The 27236-nt window shown below is 37.9% G+C and overlaps 1 protein-coding gene across 6 annotated transcripts in view; it reads left to right on the forward strand.

Moving 5' to 3' along the window:
• The window catches only part of TTC28 (tetratricopeptide repeat domain 28), a 463914-nt gene that overhangs the window by 302588 nt on the left and 134090 nt on the right, over window positions 1-27236 (forward strand). For 5 of the 6 annotated variants that reach the window (XM_081123100.1, XM_081123101.1, XM_081123102.1 and 2 more), the window contains one exon: window positions 12572-13079. The exons of the other annotated variant lie outside the window; for it this stretch is intronic. In XM_081123100.1, coding sequence (XP_080979226.1) covers window positions 12572-13079 — 508 coding nt within the window. The remainder of the gene's footprint in view (window positions 1-12571; window positions 13080-27236) is intronic. 6 annotated transcript variants of the gene reach the window in all.

Genomic DNA, 27236 nt, shown 5'->3' on the forward strand with positions numbered 1-27236 from the left:
GCTTTGAATGGAACCTTCTGGACATGGGCCCTGCCATTCTAGGAGCTGGGCTAATTCTTTCTTCCTGTTGAGCTCCCAGGACACATATGTTACTAAAGCACATTTAAATGGTTCTGCCTGAACTCATAGCCCAATACCACTGTTGTAAACTATCTCTATCCCTAAATGGAATAATTGTAAACCTGAATCATAACCCATCTTTTGAATGCCTGTAATTATAGACATTGGGAGCAGCTTCCTGGGATTTTTCAGTCATGCCAGACACATTAACCAGTCCAAGACTTGGCATATTCCCTAAACTTTTCATTTCATCCCTCAGCATTTATGTGTAATCCTGAGGATAATATTAATAAAACAAAATACATCTCTTTTTAGGTTCATATGGAGGTTGGCTAACTTGGAGAATTTCAAAGGTAGTTTTGATATCTGGGATGGGGGTGGGGAGTAAAAAATTGTAAGGTGCTAAAAAAATAACAGTGTAGTAGAATTGTTGCAGGTTTCTTCTACCTCAGAGTTAATAAAATTCTGAGTCTGTATCCAGTTTGTGATATAGTTTGACAATAGCCATTTAAAAAAAAATACTGCAAATTAGAAACACCTGTCTGCTAAGCTCTTCTAAGCACCTAATTGTAAACAGCAATAATAACCAGCCCTTTTCTCAGCCAGTGCCCTTGCCTTCTTCGTGACTTTTTGTCTGGGATTTCTGGAGGAGGCAATGCAGTGCAATGGAAATACTCTGATTTGCAGTTAGGTAGGCCCGGAGTTCAATCCTAACCTTGGCTTTTAGTAATAATTATTTGACTTTGGACCAGTTGCTTAATGTTGTCTGTTTCCTCATCTGCAAAGTGAAGGTAAAAATTCCTTCCTCATAGGGCCTGGTGGGGATTTGGAATAATGGAAATAAAGCACCTGATAGATCATAATTCATTGATTCTAAGATGCTCATTTTATTTTTTATCTTTTACATTTTATTGTCTCTGAAATAAGTATGGTCTTACGAGCAATAAGTCAGCATACTATCATTGTTTAATTGCAACATGCTTATCTCTTTATTTGTGGTACATATTGTAAAGTGCTTCTTAAATTCATGGCAACTTTGATTTGGTGAAATATGGTATGCCTGGCTCTCAATGAATAGTAGTCATACTTATTATTAAGATATATTTTTTTCTAATGACGATTTTAATGATATCAGAAAGAATCTGAATTTTACTCGTTTTCCCAGAGCCTAATTTGGGTTACCATTATAATTATTCTTAGGAAAAATAGTATTATAACAAAAATAGTAGTGGCACCTCTTTAATCATTTCATATCTCATGTGAACAATGCAAAGGTTAAAGGGAGAGTATTTTGTAAGACTTAGCAAGAATGTGACTCATTGGATGAGGAGTAGTGGATAGAAGAATAAGGACAGATATGAGGGACCATGAGTTGAAAGCAGACAGACAGCAAGGTGACAACTGAGAAACACCTGTGTCTATAGTTCCTATATTCCTGTAGGTGTAGGAAAGTTTTAATGTACCAGAATTTTGCTTAAAGAGAGCTAGAGGTTGAGAGATACTGGTACCACACAGTCCTTCTGGCATTCTTATGTTGGAGGGGTAGTTTTCTTCTTTTATATCCTGTGCAGATTGAAAGTCCCAAGACTATCAGTTTGGTTCTTCAAGTGTTTGCTGAGTGCCTGCTGTGCACCAGGCGTTGTGCTAGACTCTAAAGTTATGGAGATGACTAAAACACATCCTAGCTTCAAACCCCCTAGTCTGACCTGTCTCGTGCTATGCTTCCCTTTCCTCCATCCATATCCTGTATCTTTTCTTATTGTTTCAAATAGAAAAATACACAAATCATCTCTTTTTGCTTTAGAACATATTTCATTGACATTTTAGTACATTTTCTGGTATTTACTTTCATCCTAAACAAGCATACCACTGAAAAACCAATTTAAAAACTAACATAATGAAGAATTTGATCACACTTGTAATTAGAAATTTTACTTATCTGTGTAACCTATATTTAATGTCAGGTTGGAAATTTTTATAGTAAGCTAATATATATATATTTTAATATATCTTTTTATTGATTTCAGAGAGAGGAAAGGAAAGGGAGAGAGAGATAGGAACATCAATGATGAGAGAGTCATTGATCGGCTGGCAGCCCGCAACCCGGGGCATGTGCCCTGACCGGGAATCAAACCCTGATCGCCTGGATCCTAGGTCGACGCTTAACCACTGAGCCACGCCCGGCTGGGCGAGTAAGCTAATATTTTTAAAAAATTTAGAATCTTAATTGAAATTTTAGTTTGTCTTCAGTGAACATATTGTTTGTTTTTTAGACCTTGGTGTAATGTCTTTGTTTGGGTATCCCCAAAAAGAAATGTCTGTGTGCTTGCATACCCAAATAGTTTCTGTGCCACAGGGACAGTGACAAATGCCACACAAGGGAAATGAAATTGTCAGGTTTTTAAATTTATATAGTGAGAAGGGAAGGAAGGCACTCATTTAATGCATTTAAGTTTTAAATAAATGTACAAAATAGATTAAATGAATATAAATATAAAACTTTAAAATTACTTAATTTACTCAGTTTTATTGGTATTTAGCATCTATAATAACAGCTAGCAGTAATTGAATACTTGTTATGTGCCAGGCACTATTCTAAGCTCTTTAAATGTATGCTCATAACAATCCCATGAGATAGATATCATTACCCCCACTTTATAGGTAAGGAAACAGGACAGAGAGTCCGTAACTTCCTTAAAAGAACATAGGCAGCAGAGACAGGATTTAATCACTGTCTAATCACTGTATTACCCTGGAATTGCTAAGTCCATTATTATTCAGGAGACAGAATCAGTAGCTGTTAGAAAAGTTACTAACATTTGATTAAAGTTATTAAAGTTTGCCATTGAATTTGTCACTGAATACTGGCTTGTATTTTAGTGAGAAAAGCAATATGTATTTAAAATATATTACAAACCTAGTCTGTAAACATTGTCACATAATTTAAAAGGTAATATTATTTAAAATAAAAACATCAGAAATAAATTTTAAGTGGATCTTGTATATAAATAATTGGAATTAAAGTAAGGATTATGAAATAAAAACTAGCGCAATTATAATTTTAGGAGTCCAGTAAAGCTGCTCCTGGGTGCCTGCTGAATATGAGGGCCGAAAGACAGGGAAAAGTCCATGATAACCCTGAGCTTTTGGCTGGTTGTTAGAAGAAATAGTGATAACATTTACTTCTCTTATTAATCACGGAAGTCACAAAAGTAAGGGAGACTTGGGAAAAGCAATGCAAGCTTGAGCTTGAGGTGACTGTGAGGTGTGATGGAATGTTGGCAAAGCAGAGTGAAGAGACTATCAGCTGGGAGCCTGAAGACCTGGGCTCTAGTCCTGCCTTTGCTGGTCATTACCAGGTTGGCCTTTGGCCAAAGTACTTGACATCTCTTGGCCTCAGTTTCTACATCTAAAGACACTGAGGAGTTACATTATTAAGTGGTTTTCAAACTGTGCTCTAAAGGAGTTCCACAGGGTACCATAGATTCTCTTAAGGTTATTTGGGGAGAAAATTGAACCTAAACAACTACACTTTTATCATACAAATCATGTGTATTTGTATTTTGGTTTAAATAAAGTTTGAAAACCAGTGGATTAGGTGATCTGTAGGGCCTCTTCCAGATCTAAAATTCTGTCTCTTGTTCTGAAATATGAGTTTAAGATTTCCCAACAGGAATAGAAGTTGAATTTGTGGGAATAAGTGAAAGTACAGAGAGCTGAGATTGTGGGTAGTTTATTCCTGAACCGTCAGAAGCCATAAATTTCAGAAAGTCTCAGCCTTCATTAGGACCTGTAATGATATTCCTTCATGGATGGTTGCAGAAGTTCTCAGTTGTTTCTTAATTTTATAACATCTTTCCAGGTTCCTTGAAGACTCCTTTCCATCCATTTTAAAGACTTCTTTTTTAAATTGTCATCTGCTGGCCCCTGCAAATAAGCTGTCCTTTTCTTTTGGGCTTCTTTCCTTCTGAGAAATGTCTCTTCTGCCTCTTGTATGTGCACTTGCACACGTCTGTGTTTTCCATCCCTCTTCATCTCCAACTTTCTCCCTTATATCCTGCCCAGCCAATGCCAGATTTTATGATTAAAGTAAATACTATCTTCAAAGGATGATTGATTACATTCCAACCCCCTATAGAAGTGTTTTATAGCTCACTAAAATTCAGGTTGGCTGGCAAATGTGGAATGGAATGGTTTTGATTGAACTAAAACAGTATTATGGTAGAATGTCTCCTAACCCAGGTCAAATGATTGCATAAGAAACTTGAGTGACTTGTATCATAAAAAACTCATTACAAAATTTTATTTATTGATTGATTTGAGAGAGAGAGAGAGATTTGTTGTTCCACTTATTTATGTATTCATTGGTTGCTTCTTGTATGTGCCCTGATGGGAAATCGAACCTGCAACCTTGGCATATTGGGATGATGCTCTAACCAGCTGAGCAGCCCAGCCAGGGCCAAAAACTCATTTGAGACTAGGTTATCTGCCTACCACTCTCCCAAATAAAACTGAAGGTGTAGGTGAAATTCAGAGTGAGAAATAAGTTTCCAAAAATAATCTTAACTGATTATTTCAAGTGAGTGAGAGAATTTATCCTCAGTCAAACTCAACTTTCTGATAGGACTACCAAGACTCTAGGATTTTTATTTGGTCATCATTTTGTGTCCAAAGAGCTTTGTAAAATGAAGTTCTTTGTAAAAATCTTCCTAGATGGATAGCATGTGCCTGCAGTGTTAGGCTGTAAAGGAGGGAGGAGAATCCTTAAGTAACCTGGAGGAGATGTTAGGGAGTAACATTTCTGTCCTCTGACATTCAGCATCAACCTTCCCATTCACAGTCCTTCATGAGAAGGGAACACACACTCTCCTATTGGCTGCAACTTGGCAGTTACAGCACATAGCACAGATGCTTATTGTATTGCATCAAGTTTACATGGAGCATCAAGTTTTTAAAAAAATGAAATCATTGTAAATTCTGGCAGTTTTTATAGTATAATTAAAATGTCTAACAGGATACCTCTGGGAAACTAAATGCAGTTTTACTGTTTATAGAGCCAGCAGAGGTAGTGTTTCTTGCCAACTTTCATATCTTATGACCTATAAATTGCTCTTAATAGCTAATCTGTCATCCCAGCTTCTCATACAAGAAAGGTTGTTTCCTTATTAATCTGTTAATTTGCATCTGCAAACAACATTTACAAATTCTTGGTTTGAAAACATTGCTGTATTAATGCTGGGCATTATAAATAATTTATCACCTGTGATAGCAACTCTTAGGTCTAGGTAATAGATCTCTCTGACAGTGTGTTATTCTTCCAACCCTAATATAATTTTGATAAAAATAATTATGAAAGCTCCTCTGGCCCCATAGAATTAGAAAAGGCTGGCATGTTACCATGGAAAAGCTATAACTATCACTAACCACTCTCTAAGCTCATAGTAATAGATTCAAACCAACTGTTCCAACTATGGTATAGTATAAAGGTAGAAAGAATGCAGGTGAACACAATTACTTTCTTACCTTTTCAGTAACAACTGCAGAATATTCCTCCAACCCTAGGTTTATGTAATGGGACAAACTGGTTAGATTGATTGTAGTAAACCTGACAGCAATTATTAAGTATTTACAGCATGAAAATGATTTAAGACTACTAAAGACCATGTAATTAAAATTTTCCTTGTTTGTGTGGTGTGTAAGCCTCTTCAGTTTGTGGCTGTAAGTTCAGAATTCTTAGAGATCCTATTTCAGGAAGCTTTCTCCCTGCCAGGAACCTTAATATTTACTATATTTTGTTTGTGTTTTGTTGATTTCCCCCCTCTATTTTAATCCAAGAAGAATTTTTAGGAGCAGGAAATAAAATATAAATAGGAAGAAATCAGAGTAATGAGAGGATTAAGGTCATATCATAAGCAGAAGCCAGGGCACAGTTTGCACACATTATGGGATTACACCTGGCTGTTACAAGAAGGTTCTGAATCAAGCCATAAGCTTCCTAGTGACCCAACAAAAAGATAAATTTGACTGCTTACAAGATTCGCATTTTTCTTAAGGTAAAACCATAGCAGTTGCTTGGTAGAAACAATCTGAAAGATTTCAGATTTCAGAAGCAATCTGAAAGAAATTTTTCCATTGGTCCTTATAGAGATGACATTGGGTAATGGTAATATCATGGACAATGTCCTCAAAAATATAGATTATAAATATTTTTATTTTTTATTTTTCTGTAGTTTTGTCTTTTCCAAAATGTCATATAGTTGGGATCATACAGAATGCAGCCTTTTCAGACTGACTTCTTTCATTAAGCACTATACATTTTAAATTTCTTTAATGTCTGTTCGTGGCTCCATAGATCATTGCTTTTTAGCACTGAATGATGCTCCATTTAAGGATGTACCACAGTTTATTTAATCATTCATCCATTGAAAGACCCCTTGATTGCTTCCAGATTTTAGCAGAGGTGTTATAAACATTCATGTATAGATTTTTGTGTGCACATGAGTTTTCATTTCATTAGGATAAATACCTGGGAGCATGAGTGCTGGATGGTATGATAAGAGTATGTTTAGTTTTGTAGGAAACTGCCCAGCCATCTTCCAAGTGGCTATCCTATTTTGCATTCCCACCAATAATGAATGAGAGTTCTTGTTGCTCCACATCTTCACCAGCATTTGGTATTGTCAGTCTTTTTGGATTTTAGCCATTCTAATAGGTGTGTAATGGTATCCTGTTGTTTTAATATGCAATTCCCTGATAACATATGATGTGTAGCATCTTTTTATATGCTTATTTGCTGTCTGTATATCTTCTTTGGTGAGATGTCTGTTCAGATCTTTTGCCTGTTTTAAAACTGGGTTGTTCGTTTTCTTATTGTTGAATTTTAAGATTTTTTGGAGTATATCTTGGCTACCAGTCCTTTGCTACATATGTGTTTTGCAGATATTTTCTCTCAGCCTGTATTTTCATTATCTTAACAGTATCCTTTGCAAAGCACAGTTTTTAATTTTAATGAAGTCCAAGTTGGTGTTATATCTAAAAACTCATGGTCAGGCCGAGGCCCTCTATATTTTCTCTCATATTCTAGGAGTTTCATAGTTGTGCATTTTACATTTAGGTCTCTGATTTAGTTCAAGTCAATTTGTGTAAAAGGTGTAAGGTTGTGTCTAGATTCACTTGTTTTCATTTTGTTTTGTTTTTTTGCATGTGGATGTCAGTTGTTCCAGCACAATTTGTTGAAAAGATTTTTCTTTCTCCACTGAATTACCTTTGCTCCTTTGTCAAAAATTAGACTATGTTTGTGTGAGTCTAGAGAATTTTCTTGAGTATACAAATGAATGAACAAATGAACTAACCAACCAACAGACCATGACACTCCAAGGTCCATAAACTTTGACCACTTAAAGTGAAGTGCTTTTACAGTGTCATCTCTTGGAAATACCAGTGATTCTAGAATGCCCTTGGGTAAAGGTGAATTTTCTTACACCTACATTTGCAGAAGGGTAATATGAGTAATATGCTTTAGTACATGAAGAGGATGACTCTGCCCACCACTAGTGGGACAAACTTGTGTTGTTTTGTAGTTGTGGTGACATAACTTCATGTTCTGTTTTCTAGTCATCTTCTACCACATCTTTGAAATGAATAAAGCTAAGTGACTTATCTTGGTTGGGGTAGGAAGAGAAACTAAAATCTAATTTTTTCTTTGTTTTGTTTTATTTTATTTTATTTTTCCCCCACTACCATTTATCCCCTATACCCTCTTCCCCCTCTACCCCTCCACCATTACATAATACAATTAAAAATAAAACATATATAAACAGAATCAATATAGTCTTTCAGTAGAGATGATTTAAAAAAACTTAAAAGAATTTTTTTTTTTTTCATTTTAGAGAGAGAGGAAGGGGGAGGGAGGGATTAAGAGAGAGGGGGAGGAGAAACATTGATCGGTTGCCTCCAGTTGCCTCCAGTATGTGTTCCAACTGGGGATAAAATCTAAAATTTTTGAGCATCTTCTGTGTACCAAGTACTGAAACAGGCAAGTTCTTTACAAGTACTATCTTAATTAGTATTCATCAAGGCTCTGTGAGGTTTACAGATGAGGAAACTGAGGCTCAGAGAGATGTTGCAAAACGCATGCAGTATCACAGTTTGTCATTTGAACACATGCATGTCTAATTAGAGTCCCTATTATTCTATATCCTTCTGTCTCTTGAGTTATATAGGTGGTTAACCCAGGACCTTGAATTTGTGGGCACTAAACTGGCAGGGAATAAAAGGTACATGTGGACTTGGGCAGTAAAGAAGAAAAACCATGTTTCTGGTACTAACTGCAGGTTCATTTCCCACCTTTTAAAACTACATGCAATTAGTCAACCAGCAGTTATATCAAACATTCCCTATATGTGCATTTAATTCTTCCACAAAATATAACCCTATGAAATACAATAAGGGGGAAAACATGCTAGATATAAAGGAAAACATGTTTCAGTCTTCAAAATAATGTTTAATGATAGTGTCATTAATGTGGTTATAGTTTGGGTAGTTTAAACTCTTCTATTTTATGCCTCAAACTAAAAGCCCTTAAAGATGGTTTCAAAAAATATGAGTGAATTTTTTTCTTTAGCTCCGTGTCCCATGAAACTGACTTGTCAGATGTAGCTCTTTTGCAAATTTCCGGGTCACAGAGCAAGGGGTGATGACTCCTGTGTGCTAAGGCTGCAGCTGGGAATCATGCTTTGGCAAGAATATGAGTAATTTATATCTTGTAAAGAGAAAAGTATTGTCTTATTCCAACCAGATAGTTTGTTAGCATAACTGTTTGTGTGCATTTTAGTATTCAAATACAGATGTTTCAAAATGTTTCCACTGTGGGAAGCAGCTGCTGCTATTCAGGCACAGAAATCTCAAAGAGATTAATATACAAAGGCAGTGTGAACCTTAGTGGCAAATGCAGCATCTGCTTGAGGTGGGGCTTGTGATTCCCCATAGATACGGGTCTTCAGATTCTCGTTAACAGCCTGAAACCATGTTTCAGATCTAAGCTTATTCTACAGGAACAGGAACAAAGACAAGTGATTAATTTGTAATTCACTTAGCTGATAAATATCATCACGGGTTATTTGCTCAGGGGCTGTAAAACAATGGACTTTATTTCCTGTGGCAACTGATAGGAATATAGATGTTTGGTCATAATGACTGATGTTTTCAGTTGCCATTACTAGCTTCTGCTTGGTAACAGAGTTCAGCCCAGCCAGCTTGCAGTCATAAAACATCCATCCACACCATAGAGATGCATTCACAGAGAACTTTGCAGTTTACTCTGGGCACTCACATGCACTGCTTCATCTGATCCCATCCTAGCCCTGGAAAGTGGGTACTCTATCATTATCAGCACCATTCATATATAAAGTAAGAAGTGAAGAAGTGAAATGACTCAGACAGCCAGGGCCTCTGACTGTAAATCCTGTTCTATTCTTTAAAAAAAAAAAAAAGTTTATTTATTTATTTACTTATTGAATTTATTGGGGTGACATTGGTTAATAAAATTATATAGGTTTTAGGTGTACAATTCTATAATACATCATCTGTATGTTGTATTGTGTGTTCACCACCTCAAGTCAAGTCTCCTTTCATCACTGTTAATCCCCCCTTTACCCTCTTCTACCTCCCCCTACCCCCTTTTCCCTCTGGTAATCACCATACTGTTGTCTGTGTCTATGTTTCTATTCATTTAAAAAAAAAAATCATTATTGATTTCAGAGAGAGAGGAAGGGAGAGGGAGACAGGTAGTTGAAACATCAATGATGAGAGAGTCGTCACTGATCTGCTGCCTCCTGCATGCCTCGACTGGGGAGGGCATGCACTCTGACTGGGAATCGAACCTTGATCTCCTGGATCCTAGGTCGATGTTCAACCGATGAGCCATGCCTGCCCAGGCTCTGTGTTCCATTCTTATACAACATCAAACTGCCTCTCGAATTTCAGAGACTATTATGTGTGCTTCGTAAATTATATCATCCTTTCTAGAGATGTTGGTTTCTAGGACACTGCCATGAGATGTCCCCAGCCTAGCTGCACTGCCTGGTAACTGGAGGGTGCCAGGGGAGAGCTAATGCAGTACTCCTTCCCTCTCTCCCCCACATCCCAGAGGGGAAATGCCCCAATACTCACTTTCCTTATGTTTGGAGAGCTTCAGCAAATGAGCTCCTATGTCTCCCTGGCACTTAGAGAAATGAAGACCCGGAAGCTGAAGATCCCAGGGCTGTCATTTGGAGTTGCCATAAACCAGAAGCTCTTAGGAACAGTTACGCCTGGGGTGTTGTGCCTGCCCCAGGCCTTATAAATCCATCCTGTGCTGTGTTCAAGGGCTCATTGCCTCCAACCAGATCTACTGTTTGGAATTATCACATGAATTATGTATGGTTTGCACATTTGACGAAGGTAAATAGCTGAGTTTCAAAACACTCAGGTCCTGGCTTATGGCTTGGGCCTAGAAATGTCTGTCTAGGAAACTGAGGCTCAGAGAAGTTAAATTTCTAAAGGTCCCCAGAGCTAGAAAGGGCAGTGCAGTTTTGAACCTAATGTGTCTGATTCTAGGTTATACTAGCTCCACAGTCACAGAGCCATGTGTTTTACTTTGAGGGCAACAAAGATTTGCAGGTAGGAGGGCTTGTGGACTGTGCCCTGCTCCCTAATCATGCTTGTGTGGAGAAGAACCCAGACAGTGAGGTGGGGAGAGCCAGCTACAGAAGTAGAGGAAGGAGGCTGAGTCCCTGAGCTTGCAGCAAAGGAGGAAGAGGAGGTTGCCAGGCAGGGGAGAGGAGCTGTGAGTGGCAGAAGGCCTATGCACAGTGAGTTGATGTGAAGTTCTAACCTCCAGTCCCGAAGAAGCTCCCAAAGTGGGAACCTGAGGCCAGTACATGTTGAAGTGGCATGCTCTTTGGTGAGCATCACTGCTGCTTCTGCCAAAATTACACTGCTACAGCATTGTGACTGTCATGGAATTGTTTCTGCTCAGAAAAAAATGAAAACGTAAATTTGTAAGTATTTATTTCCTCTCTCTTTCCTAAATCTTTTGTTGAAACATCCGTGAATGATAAAAGCAACTTGAAAGGGTAGGACACACCCTTTGCAAACACATAATTTGCAAGCATCATAAAGATGGTCAGTGCCTCAGTTATTTTGATCAAGAACTATTTCACAGGCAAAGAAATAGGGTAGCAAATCACTCATCTATAGAATATTAATAAAAGTGTTCTGAAGTGTACAGACATAGAACATATCTCATAAAGGAACACTCTTAGTTCAGGTGGGACAGCATCCTTCATTGTTCCTCCCTAGCCTGGAGGCCCTTGTGAAGACTACTTACCTACTTGTGACAGGGCATCCTTTGTTCAACCAGAACCACATGTGCATGTTAGGAAGAGGAAACAATATGAAGAAAGGGGGCTACATGGCTCTAGCTGTAAGCACATTATAAAGGAAGCCTCTAACTTACAGAATGAAAAGAAAGGCAGAAAAAGCCCAGTGTAACTCCCTTTAGAAACTAAAGACAAGAACCTAAGACTGTATGCACTTGGTAAGATTTTAGAACCTGTATAACATCTCCTTTATTATTTTTGTTGTTTCTATTTGGTTTACTATCCTTATATAGAGTCATTTTCATTAAAACTTTTCACACAAAAAGGGCTAGTGCACTTTTCTTTAGACAAGAAATGCACTAGTAGCAAGCACTGTTTGGGGAGTAGGAAGATAGCATCTTTCTGCACAGAGGCTGGGGTCAGAAGAGCCTCTGGGCAAGAAAAACAAAGCTGGAAGAGCCAATGTGGGCCTGAAAAGGGGTGGTGAGGCCCAGTGGGGACCACTCCATTCAAAGGTATAGTTTGTAACCCACCCATTACTTTCCTTTGGGGTTTATCTAAACCTAAGCCCTCCACAGTTACCAGCACTGGTGAAGTCACATTAAAGGAACAAAGATAAGGAAACAGGACCCTCCAGTGCGTCTTAAGTCACAAAATTATCAATCATCATTCTGAATTTATCCCTTACCATTAATGTGTCCATTTACTTTGAGAGAAGACAAGGCTAGATAAATACCAGGAGTGCAAAGAGCCAAGCATGTATTTCTCCTATGAATATCCTGTGCTATACTATAATTAATTTTGGTTTTCTTCAACATTTTCTTCAACTACAGGTTAATAGCTATTAATATAGCTATAATATCATAATACTAGAAATATCATTAAGTCTTTAAGATGAAAGTTATGTGGAGTACAACCTGTTTCTGTGAGATTAGGTATTGAAAGTTACTGGTTAAATTACCATTGTCTTTTATTAGGAACTTGCTGTTTGGATGGGCTCTTTTTCAGTTCTGCATAGGTCTGTGAACCACTGATATAAATCAGGGGTTGGATTGGATGGTTACAGGCAATCTCTGTAACATTTTATCTGCTGAAACAAACCAAAGCCATTTTCTGATGTGCTTTCATTTCTCTGCCTTGTCCTTCTCCAGGCAGCTTCATCTGCCCTGAGCAGCCTGGGCCATGTGTACACAGCCATTGGAGACTACCCCAATGCACTGGCTAGTCACAAACAGTGTGTTCTTCTTGCCAAGCAATCCAAAGATGAGCTTTCTGAAGCCCGAGAACTCGGCAACATGGGAGCTGTGTATATTGCCATGGGTGACTTTGAGAATGCTGTACAGTGTCATGAGCAGCATCTGAAGATAGCCAAGGACCTGGGCAACAAACGAGAGGAGGCCCGGGCCTACAGCAACCTGGGCAGTGCCTATCACTACAGGAGGAATTTTGACAAGGCCATGTCTTACCACAACTATGTGTTGGAGCTGGCACAGGAGTTGATGGAGAAGGCCATTGAGATGCGGGCTTATGCTGGCCTGGGCCATGCTGCCAGGTGCATGCAGGATTTGGAGAGAGCTAAACAATACCATGAGCAGCAGCTGGGCATTGCTGAGGATCTTAAAGACCGGGCTGCAGAAGGACGAGCTTCCTCCAACCTGGGTAAGGATAGAATTGCTTGCAAGACCCAGGGTCAATTCCATGGGCTGGAAATAGCTGGAGTAGTCCACCATCTTTTACAGAAATCTGTGTGTTTATATTCAAAAGAATCTCCTCATTGTGTATGCTGTATATTTCTTTCAGATATATTTCCTTGGAGCCTGCCTGCTCTAAATCACATGATCCTTCCTGTCATCACAGTGCTCTAAGGATTAGAACTCTGAAATACTGGAAAAACAAAACACCCCAACCTTTTAATCTGTCTAGAGAGAAGAGTTACCAGATTTATCTAATTAGAGAGAAGGGGAATGAAATGAGGATATAAAGCTATGTTTGGTTTAAATGAAAGAGAAGCTGCTAGGAAATCATCAATGAAAGAGAATTTGAGACGATTTTTGTTGAAAGGGGTTTCTTTACTTGGTGACTTTAACTCCACAGGAAGTGTATTTTTCCTCAATAGTATGTATATTCACCAATGATACTGATAGTTTAGTATAAATGCAAAATTATGTTTTGAAAGATCTATTGAAATAAGATTTGCAGTCGCTGTTTTAATACTACTTGGTTACAGTTAAGACTTACACATTTGGGTGAATTTATATAGTAAGAGACGATAAATATTGATAACTGGCTACTTTTTAGGAAGATATTGTTATCTTGCCTCTATACCCAGATACTGGTTCATAATGAGTGGAAGGAACAGATGTGTTTGGAAGTATAAATTGAACTCATTCCTGTGCCCACGCCCCGTGGTTTGTTCTGTTCACAGAGACGCTCAGGGTGGGGCGAGGACAAGGAAACAGTGACCTTTTTGGTATTAGTGTAGGTTTATCAGAGATTAGTAGCAGCAGAATGTAAAATCAGCCTCTTATGTGACCTACAAAACCAAAGTGCCTCATCTCTATGTAATTTAAGCACTACTCCTCCCTCTCCCCACCTCTGCTTATTGTAACCATATGTTTCATGAATATGGTTGTTAGAAAAAGTCTGGAAGATCCCTGGGGTTGACTCTGACGATGGTATTAAGATCAGAATGAGAGTCTAGAGAGTCTGTAAGAACTATAGAAATAAGATCTTGGCCTTATATATTCATTCAGTGGAGCAGGTATTTATTGAATCAGTCATTTATTGAATCATGTGCTAAATCCTGGAATAGTTGCCTTAAGGGATAGAGAAGTTAAAAAAAAAAAAAAAAGAAACCTTGCCCTCAAAAAGCTTATAATTTAGTTGGGGAAATAAGACTAATGCATAGGACAACAGTGGCCTCCCTGCAAGACAGTGTAATGATGTTGTAGTGCCATGAAATTCCTAGAAGGGAGACCATGAGGGCTGGAAATAGTCTAAAAAGCTTCTTGGTGATTAGACCCAGGTAGATCTTGAAGAATAGGTGAGATTTGGCCAGGAATGGAATGGCATTGATGGTAAGGAATATGGAAGAAGGTATGAGATGCAGTAGGTTGGCATATCTGAGGGATGGTGGCATGATTAGACCTCAGGAATGTGCTAGAGGGTGGTAAAAGATTAGTTTGAAAACTAGGCAAGGGTTATGCTAACCAACAGGTACTCCTGAAGGCTTTGAAATGTAGGCCTAAGAAGAAAGACTAGATATTTAAGGAAGACAAGTCAAGTAGTAGCACATAGGATAAATTGGAGAGCTTAGAACCTGGAGTTTAGATGGCTGTGTATATTGGACTATTCAGATTTTCTTTATCATTTTGTATCAGTTTGGGTTAGTTATGTTTTCTAAAGACTTTGTTCAGTTCATCTAATTTATTGGCAAAAAGTTCTTTATAATATCCATATTTTCCTTTTAATGCTTGCAGGATATATAATGATGTGCCCTCTTTCATTTCTGTTATTGGTTGGTTGTATTTTTTTACACTTGTATCATTTTCTAGATCATTCTAGCTTGAGATTTATCAATCTTCTTGAGCTTTTTAAAAACTTGAGTTTTTGTTACTTTTTTAATTGCTTGTCTATTTTCTGTTTCATTTATGTCCAGTCTCTTTTTTATCATCTCCTTCTTGCTACTTACTCTTTCTCGTTTCTCAGAGTTGAACCTTAGGTCATTGATTCTAGACCTTCTTTCTAAGACAAGTATTTAAAAATATAAAATTTCCTCTAAACACTGCTATAGGTACATCCAATAATTTTTGATGTATTAGGTTTTTACCTTCAATAAGTTAAAAATATTATCTAAAATAATTTGTGATTTCCCTATAACCCCTATGTTATTTAGAAGTGTTGTTTAATTTTAAAATATTGGGGATTTATTGTTATCAAATTTTAATTTCATTTCATTGTGGTCAGAGAACATATTTGTAGGATGTATATTGTATTTTTTATCTCTAGAATTTACAGTTGTTTCTTTTAATGATAATTTTAGTTTAACTGCTAAGATTTATGTGTTTATTCATTACATGTATATTTTTCTTGACATAGCTGAGCCTAGTTATTATGAAAGATTTTATTTTATTTTTCATGTGTGGATATTGCTTTATTTTATTCTTTTCAAACCTATTATAGCAGCAAAGAATAAGCATTAGAACACAGCCCTCGGTGGTGACTGCTTCATGCCCTGCATAATGAAGGGGAGGAAGGCTTTCAGCCATTCTCAGTTCAGGGAAACAAAAGCTTTTAAAACTGTCTGCTGCCCTAGCTGGTTTGGCTCAGTGGTTGGAGTGTTGGCCCCGGACTGAAGGGTCCGGGCCTTGATTCCAGCCGAGGGCATGTACCTCAGGCGCAGGCTCATTTTCCCTGGCCCAGATCGCAGGGCGCGTGCGGAATTCTCTCTCTCACATCGATGTTTCTCCCCGCCACACATACTCTCTCTGAAAAGCAATGGAAAAATATCCTCGGATGAGGATTAAAAAATAAAAAGCAAAAAACTTTGTCTGCTAATTCTATGCTGGTCCTCTTGGAGTTAGCCCATTCTGACTACCTGTGGTTTTGTAACAGCTTGTTTGAGATGTGATTCACATAGCATACAATTACCCATTTAAAGTAGATAATTCAGTGGTTTTCAGTATATTCACTGAGCTGTGTGTTGATTGATTGCCTTTTGTACTGAGTATTAGTGACATTTTATTGTTTCTTTGTATATCCTATATCCAGTAATGTGGGATTATATCCAACACTGTGAATGATACTTTATAGAGATTCTGGATTCTGATATATTTCTCTTAATATTATTGATTTTGTTATTGTTTTACCAGTTAAGTTGACTGAATTTGGGCTCCAAATTCAGTCTTCCCTGTGGTGGGTGGCAGTTGAAATCTCTGTTCAGGTCTTTTAGCTTTAACTGGGCTGCTTAGATTCTGTCTTGCACATGCATATTTCAAGAGTTAGACCGAGATTCAGTTAAAATTTATACTCAGAATTCAGGGCTCCCCACTGTTGCTCTCTCTGGGATTTTTCCTCTGGTTCTTCAAGCCAGTAAGACTCTGTGTTTCTTCCTGAATGTTAGCCTCATCACACGATATTGAGGCCTGCCCTTTGGGAAAGAAAAGATGCTCGTTGGCATTTCAAAAATGGGAAGCTTACCCAATGCCATTCCCTTCTTCAAATGGTCAGCTCCAGCCTCCCTTCAGTTTCTCACTGCTTGTGGTTTTGCTTCATTGCCTTTAGATAGATTCCTCCTCCATGCCTGTGACCCTCTCCCTGCACCAGACTTCATAGTTATTATTTATAGGAGGGTTGGATTGAAAGGAGCTACTCTTCCATTATTGGAACCAGAACTCTTCCTATTCATTTTTAACCCATTGCAATTTGCCTTGCTTCTTTTGTTCCCTGAAAAAGATCAACAGTGATCTCCTCATGCTGACTTTTGTGATCTTTCAACAATTCTAAATTTTCCTAATCAGTATGCAGCATTGGCATACTTTACTGTCTCTTGAAATTCTCTCCTCTTCTAGTTTCTGTGAAGCATGCTCTCCTAATTTTCTTCTTGGCTGCTCTTTTTGTACCTTCTTCATTGTGTTTTTTTTTAAAAATGGACAATTTTTAAAAGTTACAAAAGTGGTACTTTTGTAAAAAAAAAATTCTTATATACATGTAAATAGTAGAAAAAAGAGAGCCACTCCCTTACATTTTTACCTTCCCCTTTCCCACTCCTCAGTGTTAACTACTATTAACAATTTGGTTAGAATCTTTCCAGACCTTTTTACTATGTACATAAACACATGGCAGTACAATCATATATGTAAATATACACGTGTGTACAGATTGTTCCTGTGTTTTATTCCTTGATTCTTTCTGTTTTTTCTGTATATATCTTCCTTTATCATTTTCACCACCATACCTTTAATTACTACTTCAACTGTGCACTGTTTCTAAATCTATATTAACCAGCTCTCACCTTATTCTCTTACAGTTCTGGAGGGCAAGAGTCTGAAATCAGTTTCACCAGGCTAAAGCCAAGGTATCAGCAGGGCTGTTTCTTCTGTAGACTCTAGGGGAGAATCAGCTTCTAATGACTGCCTGTATCCCTTGGCTTGTGGCTTCTTCTTCCATCTTGAGAGGGCATCACTACAATCTCTGCTTCTCTTGTCACATTGCCTTCTCTTTTGCCCTGACTTCTCTCTCATCCTCTTATAAAGACTGTTGTGGTTCTGTCAGGCCCACTTGATAACCCAGGGTGATCTCCTCATCTCAAGATTCTTAACTTAATCAAACCTGCTAAATCCTTTTTGCCATGTAAAGTAACTTTCACAGGTTCCAGGGAGTAGGATGACGGCTTTTGGGGGAGGGAGGGCGGCATTATTCAGCTTATCATACCATACAAACTTTGAAATCTAAAGTCATCATTGATTTCTTCCTTTTTATTTTTCCAGTTTACTCTCAGTCTAAGAGTTTTCAAATAAATACTCTCATAAAGGTTCTTTTCTTTCATTGCCTCTTCCTAATTGCCCAGTCTGTTGTATTAACTTGCTAGTTGGGTTTTCTTCACAACCATCCCACCTTCCCATGTTTTCTCCATCCCACATAACGGTAAGACTGATCTGCCTAAAGCTATATTCTAGGCAGTAATTGCTGCACATGGCATACCACATTATGGTCATAGTCCTCACCTTTAAACCTGACATCCTTTCCATTCTTTAATTCCACTACTCCTCTGTACATGCTCTTTACCAAAAACTGCACTTTTCCATCTTCCATGATCTCATCACATTGGCCATGCTTTCTTCTTTAATATATTTCCTCAAGCTATTTCTTCCACTGAGAACTTCTGTGTCCCTGTTTTGCTTGTTTACTCTCTTGATAACAAAAGTTTCTTACCTTGTTTGGGCCCTAATAACACTTTAAATATTTTTTATTTTATTTATATTCAATCATAAATTATGGTTACTCGTATACTTGTTATATTCAACCATAAATTATGGTTACCACTCCTGGATTAAAATCATTAGAAGTATGAACAACATTCTCCTCTGTAGTCTCTGCATCACTGAGCATAACCCCTTACACAATATACATTCATATGGTTAGATTGAATGAGTCAAAGCTTATAGCAAGATATTGTGTCCAGGTGATTGGAAGAATAGTGATGCCTTTGGAAAAAGAAAGGAAAGCTGGGAGGAGTTACTAGTTTTGGGAAACGCGTGATAAGTTTGATTTTGTACATGCCCATTATGTATTTCTCTCACGATGTAATATGAACAAATAGAACTGGAAACAACTATTAAAATGGCATCATCCTAATGACATTTATGAGATAGGGTAGGAAAGCCTGCCAGCGAATCTTAGTCAGGATCACAGAGAATGGAGGGGATCCAAGTAGAGCTCAGGGAGAAGAGAGCTTCAGGATGTGGAGGGCATGCCACTTACATCAGAGAAGCCAAGGAGAATGAAATTTGAGGCACTGTGAAGGTTTTTTCACAATAGAAGCTGCGGAAACGGAGAGAGAGAAGGTAGAAATGACAAGAAATCTTTGTCCTTTGGTGGTCAGCATATACTAATATTTATTTATCCAACTTTTATTTGCTCTTAAGTAAAACAAGTTAGAAATAATTTAGACTCTTTAGATTTCTTTTGAACAATAGCCTAGCAGTTTTCTAAGCATGTCTTACTTGTGAAAATGTTAATGTAAATTTTGGCTTGGAAAATGTTCATCTTTTTCTTTTATGCTCAAATCAACTGTAGTTGCATTGCCTCTTCCTAATTTCCCAGTAGCCTCAGTATTGCTGCAGCCTCTGTGGTTTTTTTTTTTTGTGTGTGTGTTTTTGGTGGCCTTCTTTATGGTTCTCATTTAGGCATTTGGGAGTCAAACCTCAGACTACAGAATAGGTCACTGGATTATAGCTTCAAAGCCCTATCACCCTGATCATCACAAATCTTGTCATTCTCTGGGGCGCCAGAGAGATAAACTGCAATTAGGAAAGTGAGAAGGGAGACAATTAAAAGGATGGCTAGTTTCATTTCTCCCCTCATCTTCCCTCCCCTTCTTACCTCTCATTTTTTCTATCATTTTCTTTAATTCTTTTTCTCTTTCTTTCTCTCTCTCCCCCTCTCTTTTCCCTCCCTCTCTCTAAATAAAGGAGCCACTTCCCATATACAACAGTGTTGGGATTGGCTCTGCTTAGTATTGGGTCAAATATAAAAAATGGAAAGTGCTTCCCACCAAGGCCTGGGGTCAAATATCTAATAATTCATCTATAGAAAATAATTGAAATTTTAAAAAATAGCCGTCCTTTTAAAGTAAAAAAGACATTTTATATTTACAAAGTAACTTATTTGAGAAAGAGAAATGGGACTAACATCTTGTTCACTTAATCATTCATTCTTTTGCTCCCCAAATATTTGTTGAACATTAGGTATGTGACAGGCACTGTACTGTCTTTTAATAAATAAAACTGACATAGTTCCTGCCCTCATGCAGCTTATAGGTTTTTCATTTAACAAGCATATATTGAGACCTATTCTGTGCCACATGTTTATATTTATTTTCATATTTAATTATCTCCATAAGCCTATGAGATCAAGAGCATTAATTAATTTTACATATGAGAACATCAGATAGGTTAAAAAAACTTGATCCAGTTAGCCTCAGGAGACCCATAGCATAAAAGACTCATTAAGATCTCACAAAATGATGCTTGGCCTCTTTTCCCCATGGCTTCAAACCATCTTGGGAGTCATGTGTTAGAGTAAAAGTTTGGTAGCAATTCTGGTGGACATACATAATTCCTCATATTTACAGTGTACCAGAAATGGTGACACTCAGCTATTCTAATTCTAGGATTTAAGAAATATCACCTAAATAACTTTTATAAAAATTATATTAAAAAATTAAATTCTGCAAATCTGAATGAGAAAATTTTGAATTCCTAAGGAAAGAGGTAACAATATTATATATTCTCTACATGATACACACACATATTTCACCTTAATTATATATTACTCCTAAATAGATTTTATAAATTAAATCATTGTTATGAACACATGTAAAACTCAGAATCTTAAAAAAAAATCTTTTAATAAATTTCTTTTGTAAGAGAAAAAACAGTTTTATAATGTCAATCACTCTCTTTTACCTGTTTTTCATATTTCAGTTTTTACATGTTGAGTTTTCTTTAGGTGGAAAGAGGCATAGTTTTCTAGGTAAAATGTTTATAATAATCGTAGATAGTAATTGATTTACACTAATTGGGGGTGTTTCTTTGTAAATCCACAATATGTTTAACGGGCTCATGTTTAAAATAACCGCTCAAGGTATCAAAGGGTCTGTGAGACCTCACATAGAAATTCTTGGTATAGCAATGTAATTCCATTATATTTGTATTTTACAGTACTTGTTTGTTTTTCAAAGACCCCTATGAAGTAAGCTATTATTATTCCTTTTCACTGATGAGGATTCAGAGATTAACGAACATTTGTGACCCAAGATATAGAGTAAGAGGCAGAGTGGAGGCTACACTCTGGTAATGTAGAGTAGTAGATTTCAGTCAGTGGGAGCTATGCTAGGATTTCCTGTCCCACCCATCCTTCTACCTTTCCTCCCTGTCTCCCAACCATACACAGGAAGATGAAAAAGAAGAAGCACCACTAGAAGGGTTTATAGGCCACTTTGAAGCACTGGCCCCTGCTCATGCCAAAGTATAAGGCAGCAAGCATTCCTAGAGAAGTATTGGCACTGTCAGGATGGAACAACCCTTTCTTCTTTCCTAGAGAATCTATTGTCTATTGGTTACTAGCACTGAGCTAGACACTGTGCATACATTATTTCATTTTTTCCTCATTACAAAGCTATGTGGTGGGCATAGAATTTGTCCCAAATTCATACAGTTTATAAGCAGCAGAGGCAAGACCCAAACCAAGGTCTATGTGCTCTCTTCTACTATAACCCACAGGACCCCTCTGAGATCTACACATGTATTTATTGAACATGTGTAGCTCTTCTACTTGAAAAGCATAGATGAGACTATACAGATTGTCAAAGTTTAATAATGTCCATAACATAGGAAGCCAAACCACACATCCTAGCTTTTCATTCAAAGCAGTTCGTATTAAGGGTCATGAAAAGGGAAGATATAAATATGGGGGGGGGAAATGTGTCCCAAAGCCTGAAATGGATTTTTCTAGACATGTAAAAGAAAGTAACAAGAATATGCTTTCCCTGTTTGAAAGAAATGAGAAATGGACAGCATCAAAGCAGAAGATTTTTCTGAGCAAACACCAGAGGACTCACAGAAAATAATTCAGACCCTCATTAAGGTTATGACATACACATCCTGTGCTGTGGCCCATACCTATCAGTGCCTAATAAATATTAATAATATTTATTCTCTCTCTTAGGTCAAGATTTGTTACCCAGCTTGTCTAGACATTGCTATTTAAAAAGAGCTGTGATTTGCTTACAGATACAGCACATCTGTAAACATGTGAGCAGAAACAGACGGGGCAGTAAATCTTGGTCAGAGCTGCACTTTGGACTGTTGCAGAAGAGGCTGCAAAACTGTTGTTGGAATAATGAAGTAGATGCTTGCTGCCAGGTCCCGGAGTTCTGTCTCCAGCAGGCAGAGCCTAGCAGTAAATTAGCTTATGTTTCAGCTTGGCAGTTGGCACTTGGTTCATTTGTAGATGCTAATTGTAATCTGATGTTATCAGCAGCAGGTAATTGAAATGGGCTTGATGAATTACTTAATTTCCTTTAATAGCTGAGTCTTCAAGAACTGAATAAAGAAGATAAGGTGATCTGGAAGAAAACACAACAGCTCTATCTTTCTAATTAGTGCTTGGAGGTTTTTTCTTCTTTATACAAATGATTATGAACAAGTGAGGCTGAATAGGTTTATGAGTCAAAAGCCCCCATGGGGGCATTTCCCATTAGGCAGCCCAGTCCTGAGCATTGATAACACTTCTGTTAGGACTTCAGAAAGGAACACTTGAGCCATAACTTTGAAGAACATTGATTTCTGAACACAACTTTGTTTTCCCAGACTTAGGTGTTACTACCTGCTGGGGGTACTGCCACTTTGGCACTCACCCTACCTTTAGCCTCTATTTTGTGGCCATTTTCTGTGAGCAGTGCAGCCTGGCAGCATGCAGTAAACAGGGGAGCCTCTCAATGATGTTAATCATTGGCTCCTACCACCTGGCACTGGCACCTTCCACACCTGCCTGTACCTATGTCTTTCCATCTGTAGCAGCTCCTGTCTAGCCCTTTGCTTTGCCAGCAATGGTGAGTGCAGATGTGACCCTGGGTCCTACCATCTGTGCTGGACACTGTATACTGGGCCCATGCCACATGACTGTGATAAGCTTTAGGGTCTTTCTCTGGAATCATTTGGCTTTTAGTTGGATTTTTGTTCCTTAAGGAATCCATCTGTTGTGAGGTGACTTTGGAGGAATTTATTTTTGACTGATTTCTTGAGAAAATCAAAATAGCAGAAAATGTAGGGTATTAGAATCTGATCTCTTAGACATTTGGAACAGCTGTAGCAAGTGATTATTCAGATCACCCCTATCCTTCTCTACAGCAAATTCTATTAAAGAGGGCTTATTGTTAAGAGGTGAAGATTCTACGTCTCTAAGCCACCAGCATAATTGTGGCAGTAAATGCCTTACAAAGATTCTTCTAACATTCTACTTCTTGATCTGAGTGGGAGAGTTACATGGCTGTTCTTGCTTTGTGAAAAACTGTATGCTTAAGATTTTATGCCTTTCTGACTATATGTTATACTTTAATTAAAGGTTTACTTTCAAAAGGACATTGTACTCTAGGGCAGAGTAGAATTGGAATGTTATGCCTTTCTTGATCCCAACCATGCCCATGCCTTTCAGCACCATAAACCAACTCCCCAAATCCAGAGCTCATTCTGACCAAGATATCTATATATTCCTGCTTCCTATACCTGCTTCCATCTACCCCAATAGGCCTCTCTCCAAGTCTGTGATTTCATGTTGTGTATTCCCTGTTTTTGAAAATGGCAACACAGTCTCAGTGCCCAACCTAGAAATCTCAAATTTATCCTGGGATCCCTGCCTTCTTCCCTCACAGCCCAGAGCTAGTTGATTGAAAGTCCTCAGAATTCTGCTTCTCCTGGCAAGTTTTAATATATCTACAGGGCTGTGTTATCAGCTTCCCATCATCTCTTGCCTTGATCATTGCAACAGCTCCCTCTACACTGGTCTCCCAGCTTCTCTTTCAGCTCATTTTCCACATTGCTTCCATGGTAACCCTCTTGGAACCCCAACTGCTTAATTTTATCATGTCATTTCTATGCTTAAAATCCTGCAGTGGTTCCCCATTACCTTTAGGATGAAGTTCAAAATTCTTGGCCTGGTGTGAAATAATAGAAAAGAAAAATATTATATATATATATATATATTGGTCTCTGCCTCCCAATTCCTAACACAGAGCTCTTAAAACCCTTGTGGATTCCTAAGTGATAAGAACACTAGGAGCATCTTTTGTTCTAATGGCTCCTGGATGGGGACTGGTCCCCAGAAAGACCAAGTCATGATTAGAAGCTTAGAATTTTTAGCTCCCACCCCTACCTTCCAGAGAGAGGAGAGAAGTTGGAAATGGAGTTAATTGATCATGCTTACCTGAGGAAGCCTCCATAAGACCCTAGTAGTAGAGGGTTCAGAGAGCTTCCAGATTATCGAACACACCCAGACTGGAAGGTGACGTATTTCAACTCCATGGGAACAGAAGCTCCTGCACTCAGGACCCTTCTAGACCTCACCCTATGTATTTCTTCATCTGGCTCTTCATCTGTATCATTTATCATATCCTTTAATAAAATGGTAAATGTAAGTATTTCCCTGAGTTCTGTAAGCTAATCTAGCAAATAATTGAACCTGAAGAGGTCACAGGAATCTCCAATCTGTAGCCAGTTGGTCAGAAGTACAGTTGATAACCTGAGCTTGCAACTAGTCTCTGAAGTGGGGGTGCAGACTTGTGGGACTGAGCCCTTATCTGTGAGATCTAATGCTATCTCCAGGTAGATAGTGCCAGCAGAACTGAGTTGAATTGTAGGACATCCAGCTGGCAATGGAGACTTGCTTGCGGGGGGGGGGGGAATTCCACATATTTGGTGACTGGAAGTGTTGGAAGTGAAGTATTCTGTGTGAGTAATAAAAGAGACTCACAGGAGAGAAGTAGTAGGGAAGAACCAGTTTTTCCCTACATAGGAAGGAAAAAACTGAGTTTTTCTGTTTGTACCTGGCATATTTACTTTCCAACAACCCTCAACATTCAGGAAGTATTTATTGATCACCTACTCTGTGCTAGAAACTATGCCAGTGGCTGTTTGATAAAGCAGGCATTTCAAGTGCTTGAAGTAAAAGTGATTTCAGAAAGTATTACATGGGGTATAATTTTAATTGAGGGGGTGTCAGAAAACTCTTCCCTGAGTAAGTGGCCCCAATTTATCTTAATTATACCATTTTCTGCCATTCCCACCCTTCACACTCATGTTCCCCATACCTCTGAGTCCTTGTACTCCTCTCTGGCTTTCTTCATGCCACTTCTGCCCTGAGTACTTTTCTCCTTCTGTCAAGCCTGTGAAATCTTACTTATTCTTTCAAACTTCAGTCAAATATCTCTTTATTCTTAAGTCTCCCTCTCTGGCTCTTCCAGGAAATTTAGTGTTCCCCTACCATTTTTGTACATAGCACTTATTAAGTATTGTAATTATTTACCAACTAGATCATAAATGCCAAGAATGGGTAGGATATGTATCTTAGCTTATTTGTGGCCTGAACCTTGTGGCTAATGCTTGCACTACGTGGGTATACCATGTCTGTATTTTGATGGATGAAGGGTGATGTGAGCCAAGCACTGTGAAAGTGTCGGAAACTAATAACTGGAGTCTAGGGTTCAAGTAATTACTCTTATATATTTACTGTTTTCACCCATTTGTACTTTACTACTTTCTTTAAGTTCAGATATCATTCCTGCTACTTCTGATTCCATAGCCCAGGGTGACTAATTCTGGGGACCAGTAGCAATTTCTGTACATTTATGCTGAATCTTCACATTCTTGTCAGTGTAAATGATGTCTAAAACACTTTACTACTCTCAAAAGCTCAAATTCTATTATTTTTCTATAGAAAGACCCTGTATATGGAAGCTGAAACTTGATTCCTAAAGCCTTTTAAATGAACCAAAAATATAATCAGTTTGAGAAATAGTTAAACCAGCAGGTGGTGATTAGGTTTTATGATATCATTTTAGTTTTACTCCTTACTGGTAGTAGGAATACTGAATTGAGTAGATTTTTCTCCTTCTTTTACATAGTTCTTTGGCCTGTAGCTAAATGAGATAGTCTGATTAGCAGACTAACTAAAAATATATTAACCTTTTTGGATCTTTATCCAAGAAGTTTACAAAGTACGACTAAAATGAGGCCCTTTGTGCAGGCTTGAAGAACCCTAATATTTATTACTTTTGGACAAGAAAATCACTAGGGTCTTACACTGTTTCTTCTTTTAAGTACATGAACTTAACAGTCTATTCTCCTCTGCATTTAACATCTAGCCTTAGGAAACTTTTTAGGTATTCAAATAACAGGTTCCATAGAGAATATATGAAAAGCCTTTGTGATCTCTTCCACACACCTTTGAAGTGGCATAGAAGTCATTATAATAAGAAAAGGGATGACACTTATGGAATGCCTGCAGGGTGCCAACACTATACGTGGTGAAAATTCTTATGCAGTGTTTCATTATTTCATTTAAACATTCAGAAAGATAAGACTTATTATTCCCAGTTAGAAATGAAAAACCTAAAGAACAGAGAGGTTAACTTGTCAGAGGTCCCACAGCAAGTGTGTGGCAGAGCTGTCTGAATGGAAAGTCAGTGTTCTTTATACTGTGTCACATTGCTTCTCTAAAGAGAAAAGCTAAAATTATTTAGGAAAGAACTAAAGCTCTAGTGTTTTTACATGACAAGGACAATTTGACATTGTAACTGGAAAAAAAAAACTGGAAATTGAGCATTTCTTTTTGCCCACAGCTTCTGTTCATTCTCATTCACTGATCCCCGTTTTATACTGGGTGCTTATAAGCACACCTACAGACTGAAGGCAGTGCAGAAGCGTGGCTACTTATATACCACAACTTGAACTCTCCCCCGCTCCCCAGCATGAAATCCGCAAGAGGCTCAAGTGTTTAAGACTCTCTTCAGCATAATTAGTAATTTCAAGGTACCTTCAAAAAGTAGCTTTCACCAAGAACCATTTTCAGCATGTTGTTCCAGAAATCCTTCTTAAGGCTCTCTCTGACACAGCAGAAAATGCATTTGTTGAATTGGATTAAAGCCGGAATGCAACTTTTAGTTGGTAATGCTGACTCAGCCTGTCCCCACTTGACTTTTAAACAGCTTTGTTAGCTCCTGAGTACAGGCTCTCAGTTTTCAACGAATTTTAGAAAGTGGTCCTTTCTACACTTCTTTGAAGAGTTAAGTTACTCTGAGAATGAGTGCTTTCATTTTCTCTTAAAAATTGCATTGGTGCCATTTAAGATGCTTCCAAGAGCAATTAAAAAGCAAAATAAATGCTTTGTTTCTATGTTTCCAATGTGCTTGTAAAGGAAGCCCTCATCAGAATAGCTTCAGTGGCAAAAAGTAACAGATTTGTGTTCTTGAGCCAGAATGTCAGAATTGGCCACTTATTTGAAACAACAGCAATTTTGTAATTGTGTTTTCCTGATTCA

This window comes from Miniopterus schreibersii, assembly GCF_964146895.1.
Source record: "Miniopterus schreibersii genome assembly, chromosome: 20".
Classification (NCBI taxonomy): domain Eukaryota; kingdom Metazoa; phylum Chordata; class Mammalia; order Chiroptera; family Miniopteridae; genus Miniopterus; species Miniopterus schreibersii.